Raw genomic sequence first — 24,207 nt, 5'->3', positions numbered from 1 at the left:
TATCCAGATCAGCCAATCCCTATATGGAAACTAAGGTTGGGGCAGATTTACACTGATTATGATTGATTCAGACCGATTCCAATCAAATCAGGATCTGGCGATCCAGCTATGGATTCCGATCTTCAAAACCATGGCGCCGTGAGAGTTCAATGACACTCATTAACGATTTTGGAGTGAATCGAAAAACTAATAAACCAACCTTACCTATTACTCACCTCACTCATTCAATCTACTGGGATGTTTAGTATTTGAACTCATAACCAGGAAAACCTGCTAATGTATTCAGAAAAAATTCAATCTAAGTTTTACCCAAAAGAAATTGAACAAGAACAAGTAGTAATCACTCAAATCTCTCAATCCCTCATTTAAAGATTGAAATTTTGATGAATTTTATTGAAATTGAGAATAAATTCCATCCAAATTTACCCAGAAGAATTGAACAAGAAGAACTCGAAATCATTCAATCAATAAGATCTAAAAAGTGGAAAAGGGGTAAAAATCACTTTGATAAAACCTTCTTCTCAAACAATGATCTCTTCTTTCTTTGTTTCCTTCACTGGTATTGAGTCATAAAATAATGGAATAAAGAATGAAATAACTAGTGTCGACACCCACAACATTCAAACCGGAACTACCCAACCTGGGCGAGACTTTGAGAGCCATGTCTTTCCCGGTGGTGGTGGCGCCCCCGTCGCAATGAGAGAGGTTGTCTTGGTGGTGGTGGTTGTTGTCGTCAGGGTTGGATGGAGGGTGGTAGTACATCCTGGCTGTCTGAGGACAGTGAGAATGGAAGCGAGCTACGATCCTCACCCCAGCGTCTAGCATCGGCCCATACTTTCCCATCTCTCTTGTCTTGTCTTGTCTTGTCTTCTCTCGGTCGCTGTGTCTCTCACTCTGATGCTAATTTATTCTTTTCTTCTGAAAGGTAACAATACTGTGAAGAAAAGAAGAAACTAAGGAAGATAAGAAATTAGAAACAAATCAAAGAGGGAAGAAATAAGATCTGTTAGATCCTTAGAACACAGCCCATGTATCACCGCCCATGAGCGATCTTAGAAGCAATAGTTACTTTCCTTGTTTGGGGAGGAGAAACTGGCAACCCATTATTTATAGGATCCTACTGGACCTTCCTTTCTTATTTTTCTAGTGTTTCTTGAAAGGAAGGAATGATATTGTGGTTCTTCGGTGCCTGAGAAATGATACTTCTTATTAACAGGAGAATATAAGAAACATGATATTTCGGTGTCCCAAGGAGTAGCTTATCACAATGCCTTTTTTTTTTTTGCAAGTAAAATGGAAATACCGCGTCATAGCAGGGCTTCGAGTTTCGAGAAAAGGAAAAAATGTTCGCCGCGACGCCGCGTGCTTGCGACGAAGGGTTTCCGTAACCACCATCTGAGCTGTTCGGATTTTGGATACTCGTCACTAGAAAAGCACCCTTGTTTTGGATGAAACCTTAGAATTATGCTGAAAGGCTGAACTAATTTATTGAACCAGTGGATTGGTAGACCGGGTTGGTTCAACATTTCAGCCATCGATTAGTATTTTTCAGCGAATGGTTCCGTTGCTCGTATGATCACCTCTCCAGCCATGTAATGGTAGAAAATGGAACAGATATTGGACGCTCACCTTTACAACTAGGTAATCATACGAGCATCGGATCCAATCTCTATTTTTCAAAAAGAGTAGGGGGTGGTTGGAAGGTCGGACTAGTCAGCAACTTTCTGCTAGAGCTCAATTGCCTAACTACCTCCCACTAAGTTAGAAGCTTGTGTATGAGTAGCATAAATGATTTCTATCTCAAATAAAAATGGGTCATCCTTAGTCATGTAGGCCCTACGACCAGACAGAAAGGGATGAAATGATGACCACACCCCATGTTGTTTGCCTATGTGCACCCTCTCATTGGCCTCTATACTAGTGCAACAGTTGCATAACCTAGGAGCATTACTTTCCCCCTTATTGATAAGAAGCTAAAAAGATGTTTGCCAAGCTGCAAGCTCTATAACGCCTGCACCCATGAAATGTGAGAATCTCACCTCTATTTATGCTCCCGTATGATCTCTTTGGCCCTTGCTTTGGTGCGTAGGGCATAGATCCTAGTAGCAATTCCTATTATAAGAAATAATGGCTCTAAATCATACCAAACACTTGCAAAAACGAGACACAGATAAAAGGAATAGAAACCATGTCCGATACGCTCTTAATCATACCAAACACTGCAGAAAAAGACTTAGATCAAAGAAATAAAAAACATAGTCCCAATACAGATTTTTTTATTACTTATTACCCATTATTTTTTAATCAGAATAAGAAAAACAAGAACATAGATACCAAACAGGAGAGAAATTTAGAAAGGCTCAGGTCTAACCCCATTCCAGAATTTAAACCCACAAGCCGGAGGACCAGTAAGAGCATCATCGTTCATGGTTGTTTGGGATGTAGAGGGAAGATCAGCCGCTCCAACAGAACTCCCGGCCAACAAAGGTGAAGGATTAGGAACCTGGGCTACCATCTGCGTAGCTTGCTCGGTTAAGCGTATCTTCAGTTCAGCCAATGCGTCTGTCAAGCACTGGAGCTCAGACAAGTTGAGGTTGTCGATGGGGGCTTCCCACCATGGAGTACTCTCAAGGTTATCCCGTACCCTGTCCAGTTCTTCACTCTTCTTCTTCTCCTCATCAAGCTGGACAAGAAGCTCAGAGTACTCCCAGGTCAGCTCCTCGACATTGGCTCGACAGTAGCCATCGACGAGGGAGAAAACACTTCCCTCCGACATCTGTGGGAAGTTCTCCGAAAGAAACCTATGGACAACATAATCCACAGATGGGTGTCCAAATGAGAATGCATTGCCCGACGGAGAGAAAACCACGATGCCAACCTCGGCACCAGTTAAGGTGCAGAGCTCACTGGCTTTTTTAAACAGCCCTGAACGGCGCTTAGAAAATGTTACATGCCTAGAAGAATATCTTGCAATCCTTCTCATCTCAATCCTTTGGCGCCCCATGCTTGTTCTTCCTGTCACCATGATTCAAAAGACTAGGGATGATTCAAGAGGCTAATGTGCGAGAGCTGCAAGAGAGAAGAACAGTATGGAGGTTTTATGCTTGGAATTCATAAGTCCGCAAGTGATGCTATATATAGGCATGAGCCCTTGATGTCAATGGTAATTTTAAAATAGAATATTATTTATAAATGGCAATAATGGAGTTTAATTATCTTTTTTGTTGGTATAACTATACAATGCATAATGGCTCATTTAGAGCTTTTAAACTTACCTATTTTTCACCTTTACAAAGGTTTAAGAAAATGTTTTCAACCTTCTTAATTACCTTGCCATTTTGGGTCCGATGGACTAAAAGTGAACTGATAGATAATAACAAAAAGAAAATTAAAATCACCATTTTAATTTTATGTACTTTACTTCATTCCAATAAACAATATTAGTTATCTTTGTTCACATAATTATATAGTGCCTAATGACTCAATTAGAGCTTTTAGACTTATTTATTTTTCAACTTCACATCAGTGGCAAGTGAACAAGAGTAATGTAGAAATATTTTTGAAGATGGTTGGATTGGCATAAGTCCACCCGATCAAGATGAAAGTACTATACTTACAGCTCATCATCTGAGGGCTATAATTTTTTACTGGGGTGGAGTTACAATAGACATAATATCAATTTGGAAATGACAGTCTGTTTTCCACTGTCTGACGATAAGAACAAAATAAGTACTAATTTACCAGCTCATCATCTGAGGATAAAAACTTTGACTCGGGTGGAATTACGATAGCTATAATATCAATTTGGAAATGACAGCCTGTACTCCACTGCCTGATGATAAGAATGAAATAAGTACTACTTTGCCAGATCATCATCTAAGAACTATAACTTTGACTAGGGTGGAGTTACGGTAGTCATAGTATCAATTTGGAAATGACAGTCTGTACTCTACTGCTTGACAATAAGAACAAAATAAGTACCAATTTGCTAGCTCATAATCTGAGGATAAAAACTTTGACTTAGGTGGAGTTACGATAGCCATAGTATCAAATTGGAAATGACAATTTGTACTCCACTGCCTGACGATAAGAACAAAATAAGTACTACTTTGCCAGATCATCATCTAAGGACTATAACTTTTACTCGGGTGGAGTTACGGTAGCCGTAGTATCAATTTGAAAATGACAATCTATACTCTACTGCCTGACGATAAGAACAAAATAAGTAATAATTTTCCAGATCACCATATGAAGATAATAACCATGACTCGAGTGGAGTTACGGTAGCCATAATATCAATTTGGAAATGGCAGTCAGTACTCCACTACCTGACGATAAGAACGAAATAAGTATTACTTTTCCAGATCATCATCTGAGGACTATAACTTTAACTCAGGTGCAGTTACGGTAGCCATAATATCAATTTGGAAATAACAATTTTTAGTCTACTGCTTGAAGATAAGAATGAAATAAGTACAAATTCGCCAGGTCATCATTTGAGAACTATAACTTTGACTCAGGTGGAGTTACGGTAGCCATAATTTCAATTTGGAAATGACAGTTATACTCTACTGCCTGACGATAAGAACGAATAAAGTACTAATTTTCCTAACTCATCATCCACGGACTATAACTTTGACTCGGGGGAGTTACGGTAGTCATAATATCAATTTGAACATGACATTCTGTACCCTACTAAGGACGAAAGTACTACTTTGCTAGCTCATCATCTGAGAACTATAACTTTGACTGGGTGGAGTTACGGTAGCCATAATATCAATTTGAAAAATGACAGTTTGTACTCCACTACCTAACGATAAGGATAAAAGTACTAATTTTCCATCTCATCATCTGGGTACTATAAATTTTGACTCAAGTGGAGTTAGGGTAGCCATAATATAAATTAGACATGATAACGTATGCTCTATTGCCTATCCAATGTAAATGATATTTTTAGAATAGAATTTTATTTTAAATGATAATTATTCAGTTTAATATTATTTTAAATGCATCCTCTCCAATTCTTAATCGTACAATTCTCTCTTTGCAACTGACACCTGCACATTTTCAAAGTCCAATGGTTGTAAATTTTTTTTGGAATTCAAATCCATTTTAACCCCAAACTCTTACAACCGTTGGATTTTAAAAATGTATAGGTTTCGCATGCATAGAGAGAATATAAGATTAAGAGTTAGATTGGTTCGATTAAGATTTTTGACTGACTATTTTTCAACTTCACATTAGAAGCAAGTGACCAAGAGAGGTCAATAGTTTATTCTTATTTCTTTCCTTCTTCATATTTGAGTTTCGAATTTGTTAAGGTCGTATCATTAGCCAATGTCATGCATGACTACATCACTTGGTTAACCTTTTTCTTCCACATTAAATGCAATAACTATATAACTTGAATCCTGATCAGGTTCACATACGGGAACAACCTAGTACGTCCTTGGTCCGTGGATTTGAAATCTATTAAATGAAGAGAGAGAAAGTGGAGTCCAAATCCACGAACCAAGGATATATGAGATTGTTCTCGTATGTGAACTTGATCCTGTCTCACTTTTGCTCTTTGTGGGGTGTCTTCCTTGAGGAATCTATCTACTCTAGACTCCACAGAAAGGTATCTGAAGAAGCATATATTTACCAATCAGGTGATAACAAAGATGGTTACTTTGGTACCACATAAGGTGTAAAACTCGTTGGCCTTGCTAAAAAGCCTAGCTTGATGCTTGAAGAAAGGAGAGCAAATTAGGTTCTCGTATGAGAATCATTTTTGTATGAGCCTTGATCCAGAATTTACACAAGGAAAAGCTTGTGGTAGATACCATGTGTAGAATGAGTTCAGATCAGGTCCTCATACGAGAACCATTCTCATACGGTGCCCTATCCACACTTGGAATCCACTCAATCTCTCAGCCTATTGTAAGCTGAGAGATTGAGTGGATTCCAGGTGTAGATCAAGCACCGTACGAAAATGATTCTCGTACAAAGACTTGATCCAAACTCATGTGGAACAAGGATAGTACAAAAATAATTCTCGTGCAAAAACCTGATCCATACTCTCAAAAAAGTAAACTGCCAGGCAACATCACAGTCGATCCTCTTGGTTATCTTTTGGTGCGTGCATGTCATGCCCCATATTAGTTTGCTTGCTGGTAGCTTTCATCTCTCTCAACCTCAGTCTATGTCTCTTCTGTTTGATTCGTCCCTAGTCCCTTTAATCATGCATGGCAGAAAGGAGGACAAGCATGAGGCACTAAAGATAGAAATGAAGATGTAAGATCAAACACCAAGAAACACGAATAAAGAGAGACAATAGATCCGTACGACACAGAGATTTAACGAGGTTCACACACCAGGGAGGTGTGCTACGTCCTCGGGCGAAGAAGAAGATGATTCACTATGTAGAAGAAGGATTACAATCTAGCAGCGGCGAGGAAGAACTCGCCCTCAAACCCTAGCTTCGTGAAAACCCTAGAATACAATGACTCTCAACAAGCAACAGTACATTATATATATATACTCCAAATAGCGGTTCGACCCATCGGGTCGCGGTCGATCCGGTCGAACCATACCGCGGGGGCTACGCCCCCGCACCCCCATACGAGATCAGTGATGGGCTCCGCTTTTGGGCCTATCGACCCAAGCCCTCTGCTTCCATCACAGATCTCAGAAAAATTCCCATTCAGGTCGCCACCAAAATATGTCGGATCGGGTCAATCTTCAAAACGAGTCAAGAATTCGAGACAAACTTAACAGAAGAGGATCTATTGTGATGTGGTTTGGCAGCATAGCTTCTTGAAGTGTTGTCGAGCTGTGCTTTTCAAATGCCCAACGAGCTTTACACTTTGTGGTGATGGGAATTTTGTAGTATCATCTGAAATCATTAGCTTACAATGACTGAATCATCGACTTCAAAATATTTGTATTAAAGGTAAGGAAGTGAGATTTTTCAAAACCTTAAAATGAAACTTCTGTTATATTATCAACTACGATTGTATCACTAATTCTAATGTATTCTCAATTTTGTTATTGAATTTATTTTGTATTCTAGTCCCTTGGAATTAGAAAGTAGATTAAACTTAATTCTACAGTATCAAAATAGGGGAGTGAGAACTCAAAAAAAACAAAATGTCATTAGTACATTAACGTGGTGGGGAACTTTTCCCATGCTAAATGGGTTCATCTTTTTAGGTCTTTAACTGGGTTCATTTGAAGGTAAAGAGTATTAGATTCAGATATCGGGCTGCAACAGATGGGTTGAGCCGGACTTTTGAAAGCACCAATGCGATCCTGAATCCCCTTGGTTGGGCCCAGGCCCATATTTGACTCAGTGCCTGAAAATTACCCTGACCGCCCTCAGGAGCAGGCTGGGCTGACCATGCATGATTGGCCCTCATGATAGAGAGGGGGATGGAAGATGCGTGGGAAGGGCAGGACTGGGATAGGTTAGACCGGAGAGGAGGAGAAGACGGGGACAGACTCAGTCTGACACCTCAATCCAGAACTGGTCCAACCTTGATCGAAGACTAAAAGTTTTCAACCCTAATCCACCTTCCAAGCTAGGATATCTCAGTTCAGGTCTTGTTCAGACTCAGGCCAGCCAAGGGCAAACTTGCACTCCTAATTAGATAAGTATGATTTTCGAAGGTGCAAAATTATCAAAGGGTTTATTGGTCAAACCAAACCCCAACAACTCAATAATGTGAAGAATCAGTACTAATAGTATTTATCTAAACATAAATCCTTTGATAATTCGTCCAAAACTTGGCTTCTAATTGTCTTTCAAATGAGGAGCATTGATTGGACTTAAACACATAGATGATAAACCACAAGTGTTCTTTTTAAAGTTGGATTATGTAGCTGATCCTGACATCCCATCAAAATGGGCACTCTTAGCAAAGTAAACCACTAAATTTCAAATATTCACCCAAGTATATTGTTCCTAGATATTTATTCAGTAAGAAGTTTGCCGCATCATTCTTCCATGTGGCAAATATTTTCATTTAAGATTTTTTCTTTTAATTTTTAATTTTTTTTGGTTAAACCGACCATAGCCTAAGAAAAATTGTGTCTGCCTATTAACATGTGTTAATATATCAAATTTTATCAAAAAAAAAACAATATATCAAATAATGATGTGGCATTCTCAAGATGAGAAGTTTCTCTACGGCTGTGTTTGATAGCCAAGAGAAGAAAAGAAAAGAAAAGAAAAAAGTACACTTTTTGTATTTTTTTTCTTAGATGAAGAATTTTCTTTGCACTTAATATGTTTTCACCCAAGAGAAAATTCAGTTTTTGAAATTCAAAATTCCTCTTGGGAATTGTGAAGTTTTCTTTTGCTCCAAAAAAAAAAAAACTCTTAAAAAAACCACAACAAAACATGAGAAAATATGAAAATATAATAAGACAAAAAATGAATGATTACACAATGATTTCCTATGTGTCTATCTCTCTTAAAATTCAAAATTTTTTGACTTTTTTTCTTTTCTTTTCTTCTCTTGGTAACCAAACATACATACTCTTTTATTTTCTCACCATTTCATTTCTTTTCTCTTCTAGATTCTTTTTTCTTTTCTTTTCTTCTCTTGGCTACCAAAGATAGCCTACGTGTTGGAAGTGCTTTCCTTATTCTCTCACGGAAAACGAATTTTGTTAAGGAGTGTGATAGTGTGACTACACTAGCCTTCCCATGAGTCTATCTCTCTCCTCACTTTATAAAAATATATCTATGCATGCACCTTGTATAGGGGAGGAGACAGAGAGACAGAGGGCCATGCTCTTAGACAAAGAACCATTAATTATCATTCAAATATTACCAGCCGAAGATGCATAAGCAATCTCTATTTCAGGTACAATTTTTTGCTACTTGAAAAATATGGCAGATGTGAATAAGCTAAAATGAATTATTTTTTGTCTATATCTTAGATTAATTTTGAGAAAAACCCTTGCTAATCATAAAAGAATTTTAAAACAAATGAAAAAGTTTTTCTAAACATTGGAAGTGCTTTCCTTATTCTCATATTACCCGCTGAGTTGAATAGATGCCTAAGGAATTTCTATTTAAGGTACAATGTTGCTACTTCAAAAATATGGCGGATGTTTATACATGAAAAGAATTTTTTTTTTTTTCTTTTTATCCCTTCACCTACTAGGAGCATGCACTCTATCGGCAAGTTACCAACCAACTGAACAAGCAAATTGTCTTCATGTAAAGAAATTTTGCGATCCTTAATATAATAGATTTTTTAGGGCAAGAGATCGTTGATTGGCTGCATGGCCCCTACACTAGCGCTTAGTTGTCTGATCGCGATTTTCTGCTAGAACCCAACTACCTAGCTGCTAGTCATTAAGCTAGAAACTTGTGTATGAGTGGCAGAAATGATTTCTGCCTCACAAATAAAAAAGGGTCTTACTTAGTCATGCAGCCCTGCGCCTAGACATAAGGGGTGAAATGGTTACCCCGTCCCATTGAAAATCATAAACCACCACCCCTTGTCGTTGTCCATGTTCAGCGTCTCATTGGCCTCTACGCTAGCTAGTGCAAGAGCCGCATGACCTAGAAGCATTCTTTTTCACTTATTTATAAGAAGGTAAAAAGATCCTTGCCAAGCTCTATGGCGTCTATGTCAAACATAGAGGTTGAAAAATGATGACCTGCACCCACGAAATACGAGAATCTCACCCCTATTTATGCCCTCGCATGTGATCTCATTGGCCCCTGCACTGGAGCAAAGCACCGAGCCTAGCAACCCTCCACCCTTATAAGAAATAATGCCTCTAAATTATACCAAACACTTGCACAAATAGACATAGATCAAAGAAATAAGAAATCATATCCAATACACTCTAAATCATACCAAACACTTGCAGAAAAAGACAGATCAAAGAACTAGACATAGATCAAAGAAATAGAAATCATGTCCAATACGCTCTTATCCATACCAAACACTTGCAGAAAAAGACATAGATCAAAGAAATAAAAAACATAGTCCCAATACAGATTTTTTATTACTTATCATCCTTTATTTTTAAATCAGAATCAGAAAAACAACATGGATACCAACCAGGAGAGAAATTTAGAAAGGCCCAGGTCCAACCCCATTCCCGAATTAAAACCCACAAGCCGGAGGACCAGTAAGAGCATCATCATTCATGGTTGTTTGGGATGCAAAGGGAAGATCAGTCGCTCCAACAGAACTCCCGGGCAACAAAGGTGAAGGATTAGGAACCTGGGCTGCCATTTGCGTAGCTCGCTCGGTTAAGCGTATCTTCATTTCAGCCAACGCTTCTGTCAAGCACTGGAGCTCAGACAAGTTGAGGTTGTCAATGGGGGCTTCCCACCATGGAGTACTCTCACGGTTATCTAGTACCCTGTCCAGTTCTTCACTCTTCTTCTTCTTCTCATCAAGCTGGACAAGAAGCTCAGAGTACTCCAGGGTCAGCTCCTCGACATTGGCTCGACGGTAGCCATCGACGAGTGAGAAAACACTTCCCTCTGCCGTATGTGGGGAGTTCTCAGAGAGAAACCTATGGACAACAGAATCCACAGATGGGTGTCCAAATGAGAATGCATTGCCCGACGGAGAGAAAACCACGATGCCAACCTCGGCACCAGTTGAGGTGCAGAGCTCACTGGCTTTTTTAAACAGCCCAGAGCGCCGCTTGGAAAATGTTACATGCCTAGAAGAATATCTTGCAATCCTTCTCATCTCAATCCTCTGGCGCCCCATGCTTGTTTTTCCTTTCACCATGATCTAAAAGACTAGGGTTGATTCCAGAGGTTAATGTGAGAGAGCTGCAAGAAAAAAGAACAGTATGGAGGTATGCTTGGAATTCACAAGACTGCAAGTGATGCTATATATAGGCATAAGCCCTTGATTTAAATGGTAATTTTAAAATAGATGGAGTTTAATTATCTTTGTTGGTATAACTATATAATGCATAATGGCTCATTTAGAGCTTTTAAACTTACCTATTTTCAACTTCACAAAGGTTTAATAATAGGTTTTCTACCTTCTTAATAACCTTGCCATTTTGGGTCCGATGGATTAAAAGTGAACTGATAGATAGTAACAAAAGGAAAATTAGAATCACCATTTTAATTTTATGTACTTTACTTCAACCAATAAACAATATTAGTTATCTTTGTTCACATAATTATATAGTGCCTAATGACTCAATTAGAGCTTTTACACTTACCTATTTTTCAATATCACATCAGAGGCAAGTGAACAAGAGTGATGTAGAAAATATTTTTGAAGATAGTTGGATTGGCATAAGTCTACCCGGTTAAGATGAAAGTACTAATCTTCTAGCTCATCATCTGAGGACTATAATTTTTTACTCGAGTGGAATTACGATAGCCATAATATCAATTTTAAAATAATAGTCTGTACTCCACTGCATGATGATAAGAACAAAATAAGTACTAATTTGCCACCTCATCATATGAGGATGATAACTATGACTCGAGTGGAGTTATTGTAGCCATAATATCAATTTGGAAATGATAGTCTGTACTCCACTGCCTGACGATAAGAACGAAATAAGTACCACATTTCCAGATCATCATCTGAGGACTATAACTTTGACTCGGGTGGAGTTACGGTAGCCATAATATCAATTTGGAAATGACAGTTTGTACTTCACTACCTGAAGATAAGAACGAAATAAGTACTAATTTGCCAGTTCATTATCTGAGGATTATAACTTTGACTCAGGTGGAGTTACGGTAGTCATAGTATCAATTTGGAAATGACAGTCTGTACTTCACTGCCTGAAGATAAGAACGAAATAAGTACTAATTTGCCAGCTCATTATCTGAGGATTATAAATTTGACTCAGGTGGAGTTATGGTAGTCATAGTATCAATTTGGAAATGACGGTCTGTACTCCACTGCCTGATGATATGAACGAAATAAGTACTACTTTTCCAGATCATCATCTGATACTTTGACTCAAGTGGAGTTACGGTAGCCATAATATCAATTTAGAAATGACAGTCTGTACTCCACTGCCTGAAGATAAGAACAAAATGAGCACTAATTTTCCAGCTCATTATTTGAGGACTATAACTTTGACTCGGGTGGAGTTACGATAGTCATAGTATCAATTTAGAAATGACAGTCTGTACTCCACTATCTGATGATAAGAACGAAAATACTACAGAAAGGTATTTGAAGTAGTATATATTTACCAGTCAGGTGATAACAAGGATGGTGACTTTGGTACCACATAAGATGCAAAACTCGCTGGCCTTACTGAAGAGCCTAACTCGATGCTTCAAGAAAGGAAAGTGGATCAAGTTCTCGTATGAGTATCATTTTTGTACGAACCTTGATCCAGAATTTAGACAAGGAAAAGCCTTGTGGTGGATACCATGCATGGAATGAGTCAAGATCAGGTCCTCATACAAGAACCATTCTCGTACAGTGCCTAATCCACACTTGGAATCCACTCAATCTCTCAGCTTACAATAGGTTGAGAGATTGAGTGGATTTCAGGTTTAGATCAGGCATCGTACAAAAATGATTTTCGTACAAAGACTTGATCCAATCTCGTGTGGAACAAGGATCATACAAAAATAATTCTCGTACAAAAACCTGATCCATACTCTCAAAAAAGTAAGCTGCTAGGCAACATCACAGTCGATCTTCTTCGCTATCTTTTGGTGCCAGCTTGTCATGCCCCATATTGGTTTGCTTGCTAGTAGCTTTCATCTCTCTCAACCTCAATCTGTGTCTCTTCTCTTTGATTCGTCCCTGGTCCCTTTAATCATGGCAGAAAGGTGGACAAGCATAGGGAACTAAAGATAGAGAGATGAAGGGAATCTATTGTGGTGTGGTCTGGCAGCTCAACTTCTTGAAGTGCAGCCAAGTTGTGCTCTTCAGAAGGCCAATGAGCTTTACACTTTGTCTTGATGGGGATTCTATAGTATCATCTGATCAAATCATTAGCTTATAATGACTAAGTCATCAACGTCAAAATATTTGTACTAAAGGTAAGGAAGTGAGATTTTTCAAAACCTAAAAATGAGACTTCTGTTATACTATCTAACTATGATTGTATCACTAATTCTTATGCATTCTCAATTTTGTTATTGAATTTATTTTGTATTCTAGTCCCTTGGAATTAAAATGTAGATAAAACTTAATTCTAAAAATTATTTATATGACATATTTCTATTTCCACACATGGATAAGGAGCTCATCGATCTGCGGATGCCAAACTTAGCCTGGTGGTTGCGCCTTGCAAGTGGATCGCAAGGCCAGGGTTCTTGAAAGTAGATCAGGTTCTCGTACGAGGACTGATCCATACATATGGAATCTACACAAGAAAAAAACTTAGCAATGGCTTCTATGTGTGTGGATCAGATCTTACAAGAATAGTTCTCATACGAGAACTTGATCCACACTTGAGGTTCTTGGTCTCAATATTGTCATTGTCCTCCTACACCATGCACTATTATGTTGTCACTACCCCATTCTCCTAGGTCCCACTCTCACCCCTAAAGAATCTTCTACACCACATCGATAGCAGTGAGAAGAATGATATAATCCACAAGGTCAAAATAGGGGAGTGAACCAAAAAAGAAAAATGTCAATAGTACATTAACGTGGTGGCGAACTTTTTCCTATGCTAAATGGGTTTCTTTTTTTTTTTTAAGGTCTTTAAATGGGTTCATTTGAAGGTAAGGAGTATTAGATTTAGAAATCGGGCTGCAACAGGATGGGTTGAGCCGGACTTTTGACAGCACGAATTCAATCCTGAATCCCCTTGGTTGGGCTCTGGCCCATCTTTGACTCAGGCCTGAAAATTAAATCCTGGCCCGCCCTCAAGAGCAGGCTGGGCTGACCTTGATTGGCCCTCATGATGGAGATCGGAAGGAAGATGCAAGGGAATGGTAGGGCTGGGCTAGGTCGGACTGGAGAGAAGACGAAGATAGGGACAGGCTCAGTCTGACACCTCCATCCAGACCTGGTCCAACCTTGACCTGAGGCCAAAAGTTCTCAACCCTAATCCACCCTCCAAGCTAGGATGTCTCAGTCCAGGCCTATTCAAGCTCAAGCAAACCAAGGCCAAACTTGTACGACTTGTTAGATAAATATGATTTTCAAACTCCCAACAATATCAAAGGGTTTATTGGTAAAACCAAATCCGACAACTCAATAATGTGAAGGATCAGTACTAATTGTAATTGTATCTCAAATGAGGGGCGCCATTGATGGGACTCAGGCACATAGATGATAAACCACAAGTGTTCACTTTAAAGTTGGATTATGTAGCTGATTCTAACATCCCATCAAATTGGGCATTTGTAGCAATGTAAACCACCAATTTTCGAACATTCACCGAAGTATTGTAACTGGATTTTTCTTCAGTACAAATTTGTCGCATCATTTTTGCATGTGACAAATATTTTCATTTAAGTCAATTCTTTTAATTTTTTGGTATTTTTTTTTTTTTGCTAATCAGGCCATCCCATGGACCCATGCTAACCCCACAACCGCATAGACCGGGTCATACCAGGGTTGATTTTAATTTTTTGGTTAAGTCAATGATAGCTTAATAGAAACTGTGTTGCCCGATTAACATACATTATCTACCCTATGAATTAGTATATGAATTTTTTTTTTTTTTAATGTGAGAGGGTTCCTTGAAAAGCAACGTCACCATTGCACTAAAACATGGGCCAATGGGAGTGCCCGTTAAAGCATCAACAGTTGTGGGATTTTTGTCGGTCATGAGGAGCGGGGTGGCCATTTCACCCCCTCCATTTTTTTTTCTAGCTTAGGGACCACCTTACTTTTTAAATTCTTTTCCCTTTTTTAACTTTTGGAAAAATAACCCAACTAGTCTAATGTTGCCAATGCCCGAACACATGCAGCCATAAAAAGACCACGCTGCCCCCTCACTCTATGTGCTGAAGTTGTTCCTATGTGCCCAACCATTAGCCCACATGTTGGTGTTGTCTGCACAAGACTGATACGGTTCTTTGGAAATAGGTCATCTCAAATACATCCACTCCACATCTGGCGACTAGGGATACATGTCGAAATGCTATCAACCATTTGATAAGCACTAAGTGCCCCAGAGAGGATCCGTGTCCGAGTTCTTTCTACGTTTTACTTTATATTCTCAAAGACTTCATGAGACTAACGTGGGGAAATGAGTAAAACTATTCTTTCAAATCATGATTAAATTTTTTTCCAAAAAGTAAGAGAATTTTATTATTATTATTATTATTATTATTATTATTATTATTATTATTATTAGTAACCATAGAATTTATTAATGAAAGTCAAGAAAGGACTAACTCAGCAACCTCTTTAAATTACTACTGTATAGTGCACACTCGTGAATCGTGAGTCACTCGGAGATACATCCAACCGACCAAAAGTAATGGAAAATATAAGCATTGTTGTGGTTACAAGTAACAATCTTAAGACATTCAATTCAAATTAATAATAAACACAAAAGAATAGGAGAAAGTAAGGGAAAGACTTCCTAAAGAGTCCACCATTTTGTGCCACACGGATATTTGATGTGCAATTCCAACTATTATATTAAATATAAAGGACATTTCATGACTGAGTCATCTGTCAAATTTCAGAATCTAATTTAACGAGATATCATCTGATCTCTTATATTAACATACATCCTTGTTTATGTTCATGATTATCTATTTAAGGGTGTCAAATTTTAAGTCGAATCAATCAAATTGACTGAAAATTGAATTGAGCCAATAAGATTGAACAAAATCAAAAACCAATAAAAAGAGGGCTTTATTTTTTTTTTTTTTTTTTTTTTTTGTGTATATATAAAAAACCGAAGATCAACCAGATCGAAACTTGACAGATTGACACCCCTACCGATATAGATCACCTGAACTTGATTCAAATGAAAATTTTCGCCGTGGCTAAGGCCCGGTCCAAGAGCAGAATAGATGTCATTCAAATTCAGGTCCAAAGTCCAAACTAGTCCAAGGACTACCTCAATTTAGTTCTGATTCTCATGACTGGCCCACAAAACAGGATCTGGGTCTATTACTTGCTTCTTCATCTCCAGTACAGCAGAATTTGTAATTAATACTCTGTAGCTGTTCTTTCCAATCTTGGAATCTAGCTTTAACAACTGGGCCAATTTACAAGGACACATGAATCATATATGATTTTCCTTCTCCTATAGTCCTCTTCTTTTAGATCCCCGATTAGCTGTTGCTGGGCCCATGGTTTTGTATTGGGGAAAAAGCCAGCTGGTTGACCAACAACAGGAATCCTCACCTGTCCATTTAATTTCCCGAAATACCCAATTAGTCCTTCTTCTGAGACCCACAAATTTATGCTTCACAAACTTCACATGGCGGCTTCTATAATTGTCTCTTTTTTTTTTTTGGTAAGGGCCTTCTATAATTGTCACGTGAGAAGATACGAAGACGAGATGGGTAAAGGTTAACCCCTCTCTCCCTCTCTCCCTCTCTCCCTCTCTCTTTCGCCGCTAGTGCCGCGGATTCAATGCTTTTCACGTTCGACATTGACCACACGAGGACCAACCGCTTTAGAAGCTTGGGTGAAGATAACCCCACTCTTTCCAAATATCATTCCATACACTGAAAAGACCAATTTACCCCTCAACCGCGTTAGGAAATGGAGTCTCTCTAAATAGAATTCCGAGTTACGCGCAAACCTTAAAGAAGATCAAGCTCTCGCTATTTCTCTGCCTATCCATCCTCAACAAACAAAAACCAGAGGAATCCCCAAACAATTCTCCCTCTCTCCTTACTTTGCGTGTTATGGATAATTGTTCCTCTCGTTGTTCCGTAATCATCATCGGTGCAGGGATCTCCGGTGAGAAAAGAAAACTTCTCCGACAACGTCAGTCTTTGCTCTTCTTCGTCAAACCGTTGATCTGATTCTCTTGTTTTGTGTTCTTTGTGTTTGTGAAGGTATATCAGCGGCGAAGGTGTTGGCGGAGAACGGAGTTGATGATGTGGTGATCCTAGAAGCTTCGGATCGTATAGGAGGGAGAATTCGTAATGAAGATTTCGGAGGCGTGTCGGTAGAATTGGGTGCCGGTTGGATTGCAGGCGTTGGCGGCAAAGAATCCAATCCTATTTGGGAACTCGCCTGTAAATCAGGCATTCGCACCTGCTTCTCCGATTACAGCAATGCTCGTTACAACATTTACGATCAAAGGTTCCCTCTTCTTCTTCTCTTGATCTCTCTGCAATTCATCTCGCTTAGAGTTAGCTAGCTTACGCCGGGAAAGTGATGCGCATGTTTATAGCTTGAGTTTGTTCTTTGATGTAGTTTTTGTCAACAATTGTGCTCCCCTCGCATATTTTAGCATTGTCCTTCATATGTCCAGTTGTCTATAAGATTTTACTAACTCGGACGATTCTTAGTTTCTAACTCGGTTTGATATCGGTTTCAGTGGACAGATATTCCCTAGAGGTGTAGCTGCGGCTTCGTATAACAAAGCCGTAGACTCAGCGATTCAGGAACTCAGGAACCAAGAGGTTAACCTGAGCGGCCTCTCCACGGCACCAGAAACGCCATCGTAATTCTTTTTTAACTCAGCTCATCTTGTTTTCTTGTGTTGAATCAAGTTAGCGGGTTAAGTATTGCAGATTAATTGGTTTTTTTTTTTTCAAGGGCGCCAAAGACTCCAATAGAGCTTGCCATCGATTTCATCCTCCATGATTTTGAGATGGCCGGTAAGTTTTAGCTTATTTATGTTCTCTTTTCTCTAGGTTTCATCGTCGTATTATGAGCTGAGATGATAACTTTGGTTTGCAGAGGTGGAACCGATATCAACATATACGGAATTTGGGGAGAGAGAGTTTCTTGTCGCAGATGAAAGAGGATATGAATTTTTGCTGTATAAGATGGCAGAAACTTTTCTTCTTACCTCTGAAGGGAAAATCTTGGACGGTCGTCTAAAGCTTAACAAGGTAAAATTTCTATTTGCTTTAAATTGTTCTCTTTTTCAAAAACATTATCAAATAAAGAAAACAGAAAACAGAGAAGCCTGTGATGATTAATTAATTGATCGACGAACCAAAAGTTTCCTAAGAATCCGAAATCTGATTTTGTATGTATCTTGCTGTGTTTGACCCACTTTTGGTTTTATGGATAACGACGTCCCCTTGAAACCCATCCATTACAGAAGGAAAGAAAAATCTTTTTATTTATTTAATGGTCAACCCATTGATGGGGGTCCATCTCTTGTCTTCTATTTCTCTCGTTTTTTTCACTGATGATGAGGGATCTAGCTATCAATCTTAATGATCATGATCTTCGTGTCTTTTTTTTTTTTTTTTTATTAAAGTAATGAAAGTGGATTATTGAGTTCTTCTAGCTAGTTTATGAGTTTCGTCTAAGTTGGTAGTTGAAACTGTGGGCGTCATTCTGAGATGTATATAAAAGTTGATCATCCAATCAAAATTTTTTCTTCTTAATCATTTTTCCTAATGTCGTCATTAGGTTTCCAACAATGTATTTCACAGCAATGTCATCTTTGGATTTTTGGGTGTCTTATCAAATCCCAAGATTGATGGTGAGAATCATTTACAGAATTTGAGTTGGGTTCTTCCAAGTGGAGATCAAAATCAGCTATAGATGGTGGGTCATTGGTTCTCTGTGAATGTCTCATTGCCATGCATAAAGCAAAACCAGGAGGCAGATACTTGTGTCCTTGAACTCTACGAACGCAGATTGAGTAATACCTTAAACCAAATGGTCAATGTCGCAACGTAACCTTCTCCAGAGTCCAGAGTGGAATATCTGTTTTTTTGGGTTTTGGTGTTTGCGCGCAGATTGTGGTTTTGACTGTGATCAGAATTTGATGTGTCTCGAGCTCTTAGGCCTCGGGATTCTATAAATTAATTTGTGAAGCTTTACTAATTTCAATTAGCTAATTGTTTCATTGGATTGCATGGGAGCAGGTTGTTCGGGAATTACAGCACTCGAGAAACGGCGTCACGGTGAAAACAGAGGACGATTGCATTTACGAGGCCAGTTACGTTATTTTGTCTGTCAGCGTTGGCGTTCTCCAAAGCGACCTTATTTCATTCCGTCCTCCATTACCAGTAAGTTTTCTCTCTCATTGTCTAGGCTGGGATTGGACCGCTTCAACCATTATAAGGTCCTATTCAGGCCCTTTTAACCTTTAGATGTCATCATCCCATCCCATCCCATCCCGACCTATGATATCAGCTGATAGTAACAAGTTTGGTACACCAAAGGACACCAAGCAACAAGGATCCCACAATCAGATATGGTGGCCTTAACCCGATGTGCAAACCTGATTTTCCCGTGGGACCCTGCGATATCTCTTATGGCTTTGTTGAGAGATGCGGTTCAGATCTTATTCGTTTTCTTATAACCATCTTTTGACCATTTGGACTGCTGATGCAGCTAATTCAAAATGTATAAAGAACCTTTTCAAGATTGTCCATTTGTTGAGTTTCAATCATGTGGCCCCACCGCATTCTATATTATAGTCCTTTCCTATACAAAGGCGTAGAATTGGGCAATGCAACTCTATTTTTCTACAAATAGACAAAAACAAAGTCCACCTACTTATATAGGTAAGAATGGGCCCTACCCAGTTGGAAAGTTTTAGATTCCACATTAACATAACCTACCAGATGGCAATTATGGACAGAAACAGGGGATTAGTGATAATCACTAAGACATGGGGGTCATCATAGTGATGATTGAGGACAGATTTTTTTTTTTTAATAGGCAAAAAAAAAATTGAAGCTATGAAACTAAAGAACTAATTTGGATACGTGCAGAAGTGGAAAACAGAGGCAATAATGAAGTGCGATGTGATCGTGTACACCAAGATTTTCCTCAATTTCCCGTACAAGTTCTGGCCATGTGAGCCAGGGACCGAGTTCTTCATGTATGCCCACGAGAGGAGAGGCTACTACACGTTTTGGCAGGTTCGCTTCTTCTCTTTCTTTCTCTATATCACTTTCATGTATGAAGCTGTACCGTTTGACCTGTAGAGATTAAGTTTTTGCTTTGCTTTTGTTGGTTTGTTTATTATCATGATTGTAATGCATGATTGGTTGCACATGCACTGCATAGACTTTTAGTTTTACGTTTCCAGAACCTCTTGCAATTTTTTAAGGGTTAATAATATAATGAACTTCATAATGTCTTCCTCAACAAAAACATGGATTCTTGTCTACCTAACCCAGTCCACTTGAATTGAATTTTAATGTTACAACCTGGGCCAAAACAATCTTTGCTAACCTGGTACAAATGTGAAGTGGGCCAACTCATTTGGCTCAATTTTGGTGTTTTTCACTTGATCTGCATGGAAGGATAAGGTTCTCCTGTGTTTGGCTTTTGGGTTTAGTTGTAAATTCCTATATTATTTTCTTTCACTGCTTATTTTAATTCAATCGAAATGGAATCTCTGCTTCTATCACCAGCATATGGAGAATGCGTACCCGGGGTCCAACATTCTTGTGGTGACATTAACCAATGAGGAGTCAAAACGTGTCGAGGCGCAGTCGGACGAGGAGACTATGAAAGAGGCTATGGGGGTACTTAGGGACATGTTTGGACCAGACATACCCAATGCCATCAACATACTCGTCCCTCGTTGGTGGAACAACAGATTCCAGCGAGGGAGTTACAGCAACTACCCCATCCTCTCCACCAAACAAGACTTCACCGACATAAAGGTCTCTTCACCATCTGATCAGATCATCAATTGTATTTCTTTTGACAAATAAAGCTTTTATTTTGTTTAAACTGGAAAGGGTTTTTGGATTTATGGAGCAGGCGCCGATTGGACCAATATTCTTTACAGGAGAACACACGAGTGAGAAGTTCAATGGTTACGTCCATGGCGGCTATCTATCAGGTGAGGAAAATTAGAGTGAAGCAGACTTGAAAACTCTTTTGTTTTTTCCTGTTTTAATGGTTTGATAATGGCAGGCATTGACACAAGCAAAGCTTTGTTGAAAGAGATGTGGGGGGAGAAGGCAAGAAAGAAGAAGGGGAGCTCGTTGGAGTTGGTGGAGAGTCAAACATTCCTGCTGGAACCCTTACTTGCTTTGACCGAGTCGTTGACTTTGACGCAGAAGGAAGCAGTAACCGGGCCCCACAAATGGGACATTGCTAGGCAGCTCTTGCTGAGTGGAAAGTTGGCCATGCAAGAGCCCATCAAATGACTAAATGGGCCCTGCACTGCAAGACCTATTGACTTTGACCAAAAAAGCTCAACCACGGTGACGAAGAGTGATACAGTGAGCCTCCCTCGGGTTCAAGCCTCCTGAGCTTCCTGGCCCGTATGCAAAATTGAGGAAGAGAAAGAGAGTGAAATCAATTTTACAAGTCAAAGAACCAAATAGGAAACTCCTGGAGAAACGAAGTGTGAGACTTGAGAGAGGGGGTAGAATGGAAGCTTGGTAATGGCTACTGGGATCAATCAATTGAATTGAACTTTTTTGTATCTAGGGGTTTTGGAATTTTTTATTTTGGAAGGGGTTGGAGATTTGGGCATAGGTAGCACACAGGAAATTTAGTTAGTGCAGCTGAGTTAGAAGAACAGGCAGAGACGGTTGGGTGCACAAATTTGACTGATTATCCAATTTGTATTCTCTTTATTGACCAAATTTGTTTCATTGTAAAAAAATTTGTCACTAAAATTTCTTTGATATAAAATTTATCTGTTTTTCTATTTTATCAACTCTTTGTTTGTTTTTGGGATCGTTCGAGAATTTATTATGTTTAGTGAAATATAACATTTCATACTTTAATCCAAAGCAAGCCAAAACAAGAAAAGTTGTTCGAACTCTGATTCTAAATTTTAGTAAAATTGCCAACATACCATTTCAATGGAGATGAATACATAATACTAAATAATATCTTTTGTAATTTTAACTATTTCCTCTACTCATTCAAATTTTAAATTGTACCAATAAAGTGTTTACAAAACCGTTTGGCTTACTAGCTTATGCCACTCTCATATTCTTCTATTCATTTTTTCTTTTCTTAAGAAAAGAATAATAATAATAAATAAATAAATAATATCATGTGAAGAGGCATATGTTATGTTACTTGCACATAGACTTTTTTGGTAAAGAATAGGCATGAAATTAGGTAGAAAAGCGACCAAATTGTAGGCTTGGTCACTCGGGCAAGTCAAAATAGATCTGATTAACATAGATTAGCATGATGATTTGAGAATGTCCACTACTTTAAATAAGTCATTTTATTCCCCCCCCCACCCCCACGCCAACCAACCCAACCCAAAAAAAAAAGGACAAAGTTTTCCTTTATTACTTGGTGAAGAAAGACGATCTCGATGAGGCATTGTGAACTAATTTCTATTCACTGTGGCATCAGGGAAACCTCCTTTGTAAGAGTTATTTTGTTGCTTTAGAATAGATTCATCTTTGAATTGGCATTTATTTTGAAGGCACCATTAGAGCATCAAATGAGATGGAAAGACTTACATTGTTGTGACCACCAAAAAGGCTAATCTTACCAAGCATTAACAATATATTACTCAAGACATAAGTAAATTGGTTTTTATTCCTTTATTTAACTTAGTTTGTATTTTCATTTAAAAAAAAAAAATACATACGAGTGTTAATTGGAACTATTTAGGGTAACCAAGATGGTTTCTAGTCTGCTCTAATCCTATGGGATCAATCCAACAATCGTCATGTTTATTAAACAATTTCAAAACTAGGATTCGATCCCTTTTAATAATAGGACGATTTGATTCCATATTTAATGTTTCCAAGCACTAAGCACTTATTTGAGTCCATTCCTAATATAAAAATAATGAAACATCAACATTATTTTTCTAAATTATTACAATATAACCCTAATAAGTTATAAGGGTGATTTACATCAACCTCCCATGTCGTTTGCCAAAATTATATAATCCCCCTTAAAAATTAAAAAATTACATTTAAATCCACCCAAGCTAACACCGTGAGAGAGGTATTAATTTTTTTTTCAATGGAAAAGACGATTTTACCCCCTTCTTCTTCTTCTTCTGTTTTTTTTTAATGAAAAACACGATTTTCCCCCCTCCTTCTTCACTCGCAAGAAACTTTTCAACAGTTGCCGCCGTCAACGTCCTTAGTCGTTCCCCTGGTGTGCAAGGGGTGGTTGATCCTCCACCGCAACCGCAGATCTTCTCTCTCACTTCGCTTCCCCTCCATGCGCCCTTCTTCTCTCTCTGTCTTCTCCTCTTTCCTATGCTGCTACCGTCGTCTTTCTTCCCACTGTCGGCTTTGTTCCTCCTGACAATCGGGTTCACTACAGCAGCAAGAACCAGAACGAGCTATAAAACTGGTTCAGATCTGGTCCATCCACTTCTCATACGTTTTAATCAATAGGGTCTCCTCATACGCTTTAATCTCATTAGGGTCTTTAGAATCAGCAGAGAAGGTGGGTCAGATCTAAGGTGTATCAATTTCCCTTTTGCATTGATGCATACTTTGACTGCCTGAGCCCATAACAGGTAGTTACCTACTCCATTGAGTTTTATAGTGGTGATCTGGACATTAATGTTGTCCAAAGAAAACTTAAGAGTCGGCCATCATATCCAATAAACAGTACGAAAATAGCCAGGTACAACATCTCTGACCAGCAATTAAAACTGTATGAACAATCCACAGAAAACAGATCCACGAGAAAACCAGCAGTAGCAGCACTAATCAATCTTGATAGTTAAGAAGAGAGAACCCAGATTTAGGAGAAATTGAGTAATCAGCAATGGCTGAAGTCAGATGACCTCCAAAATTAGATCAAATGATCCTTGAGATCTCAATTGAACACACGAACCAGAAAATACATGTGGCCGATAGAACTTGAAAACTGTATAATAATCTGATCTAGTAACTCAGTAAATTTGATATGCAATCACATACAGAAGCAGGAAATCTGATAACCCATTTTTCCATCTCCTCCAATGCTGCTACAGGTTGTGAAAAAACCCATTTTTCTCAGTTATCAAAACACCTCCTCCTTGCAGCTGCTTCCAATTGCCGCCATCTACATCATATTCGATTCTTGGCAAGTGTTAGAATTTATATTTATTTTAATATAATTAAGTTTCAAAATAAGGTTTTTCTTTTATGTGTTTTATGATCTGTAATGGTGTGGGACCCTTAGGGTCAAGGTAGTGGAAAAGGGTCAATAACACCCTATGGGAGCCTTA

At 38.6% G+C, this 24,207-nt stretch overlaps 3 protein-coding genes across 3 annotated transcripts; 1 reads left to right on the top strand and 2 right to left on the bottom strand.

The window, feature by feature from the left end:
- Positions 1 to 482: 482 nt before the first annotated feature.
- Positions 483 to 3,124, bottom strand: LOC122071432 (agamous-like MADS-box protein AGL62). The gene has a single exon (XM_042635787.1). It carries the CDS (start codon positions 3,023 to 3,025, stop codon positions 2,351 to 2,353), a length of 675 nt encoding a protein of 224 aa, XP_042491721.1. The 5' UTR covers positions 3,026 to 3,124; the 3' UTR covers positions 483 to 2,350.
- A 6,865-nt stretch (positions 3,125 to 9,989) lies between these two features.
- LOC122071425 (agamous-like MADS-box protein AGL62) lies at positions 9,990 to 10,846 on the bottom strand. Its single transcript, XM_042635779.1, has one exon. The coding sequence runs from the start codon at positions 10,752 to 10,754 to the stop codon at positions 10,113 to 10,115; it is 642 nt and encodes a 213-aa protein (XP_042491713.1). The 5' UTR covers positions 10,755 to 10,846; the 3' UTR covers positions 9,990 to 10,112.
- A 5,821-nt stretch (positions 10,847 to 16,667) lies between these two features.
- On the top strand, positions 16,668 to 21,717 carry LOC122071444 (polyamine oxidase 1-like). The gene is made up of 10 exons (XM_042635801.1): positions 16,668 to 16,850; positions 16,949 to 17,198; positions 17,437 to 17,562; positions 17,658 to 17,719; positions 17,802 to 17,956; positions 18,950 to 19,093; positions 19,805 to 19,954; positions 20,453 to 20,707; positions 20,808 to 20,889; positions 20,964 to 21,717. The coding sequence occupies exons 1-10, from the start codon at positions 16,796 to 16,798 to the stop codon at positions 21,197 to 21,199; spliced, it is 1,515 nt and encodes a 504-aa protein (XP_042491735.1). The 5' UTR covers positions 16,668 to 16,795; the 3' UTR covers positions 21,200 to 21,717.
- Positions 21,718 to 24,207: the final 2,490 nt, after the last annotated feature.

Source organism: Macadamia integrifolia, unplaced genomic scaffold, assembly GCF_013358625.1.
Source record: "Macadamia integrifolia cultivar HAES 741 unplaced genomic scaffold, SCU_Mint_v3 scaffold_227A, whole genome shotgun sequence".
NCBI classification, from domain to species: domain Eukaryota; kingdom Viridiplantae; phylum Streptophyta; class Magnoliopsida; order Proteales; family Proteaceae; genus Macadamia; species Macadamia integrifolia.
The sequence above is the reverse complement of the archived record's forward strand: the minus strand, read 5'-3'. Positions and strand labels throughout refer to the sequence as shown.

What these genes read in the sequence shown, in the direction of transcription:
- LOC122071432 (XM_042635787.1), bottom strand. Translation starts at nt 3,025, where the DNA reads ATGGTGACAGGAAGAACAAGCATGGGGCGCCAAAGGATTGAGATGAGA.
- LOC122071425 (XM_042635779.1), bottom strand. Translation starts at nt 10,754, where the DNA reads ATGGTGAAAGGAAAAACAAGCATGGGGCGCCAGAGGATTGAGATGAGA.
- LOC122071444 (XM_042635801.1), top strand. Translation starts at nt 16,796, where the DNA reads ATGGATAATTGTTCCTCTCGTTGTTCCGTAATCATCATCGGTGCAGGG. An exon ending in TACAACATTTACGATCAAAG is followed by an intron (nt 17,199 to 17,436) that starts GTTCCCTCTTCT and finishes TATCGGTTTCAG; the next exon opens with TGGACAGATATTCCCTAGAG. An exon ending in GCTACTACACGTTTTGGCAG is followed by an intron (nt 19,955 to 20,452) that starts GTTCGCTTCTTC and finishes TTCTATCACCAG; the next exon opens with CATATGGAGAATGCGTACCC.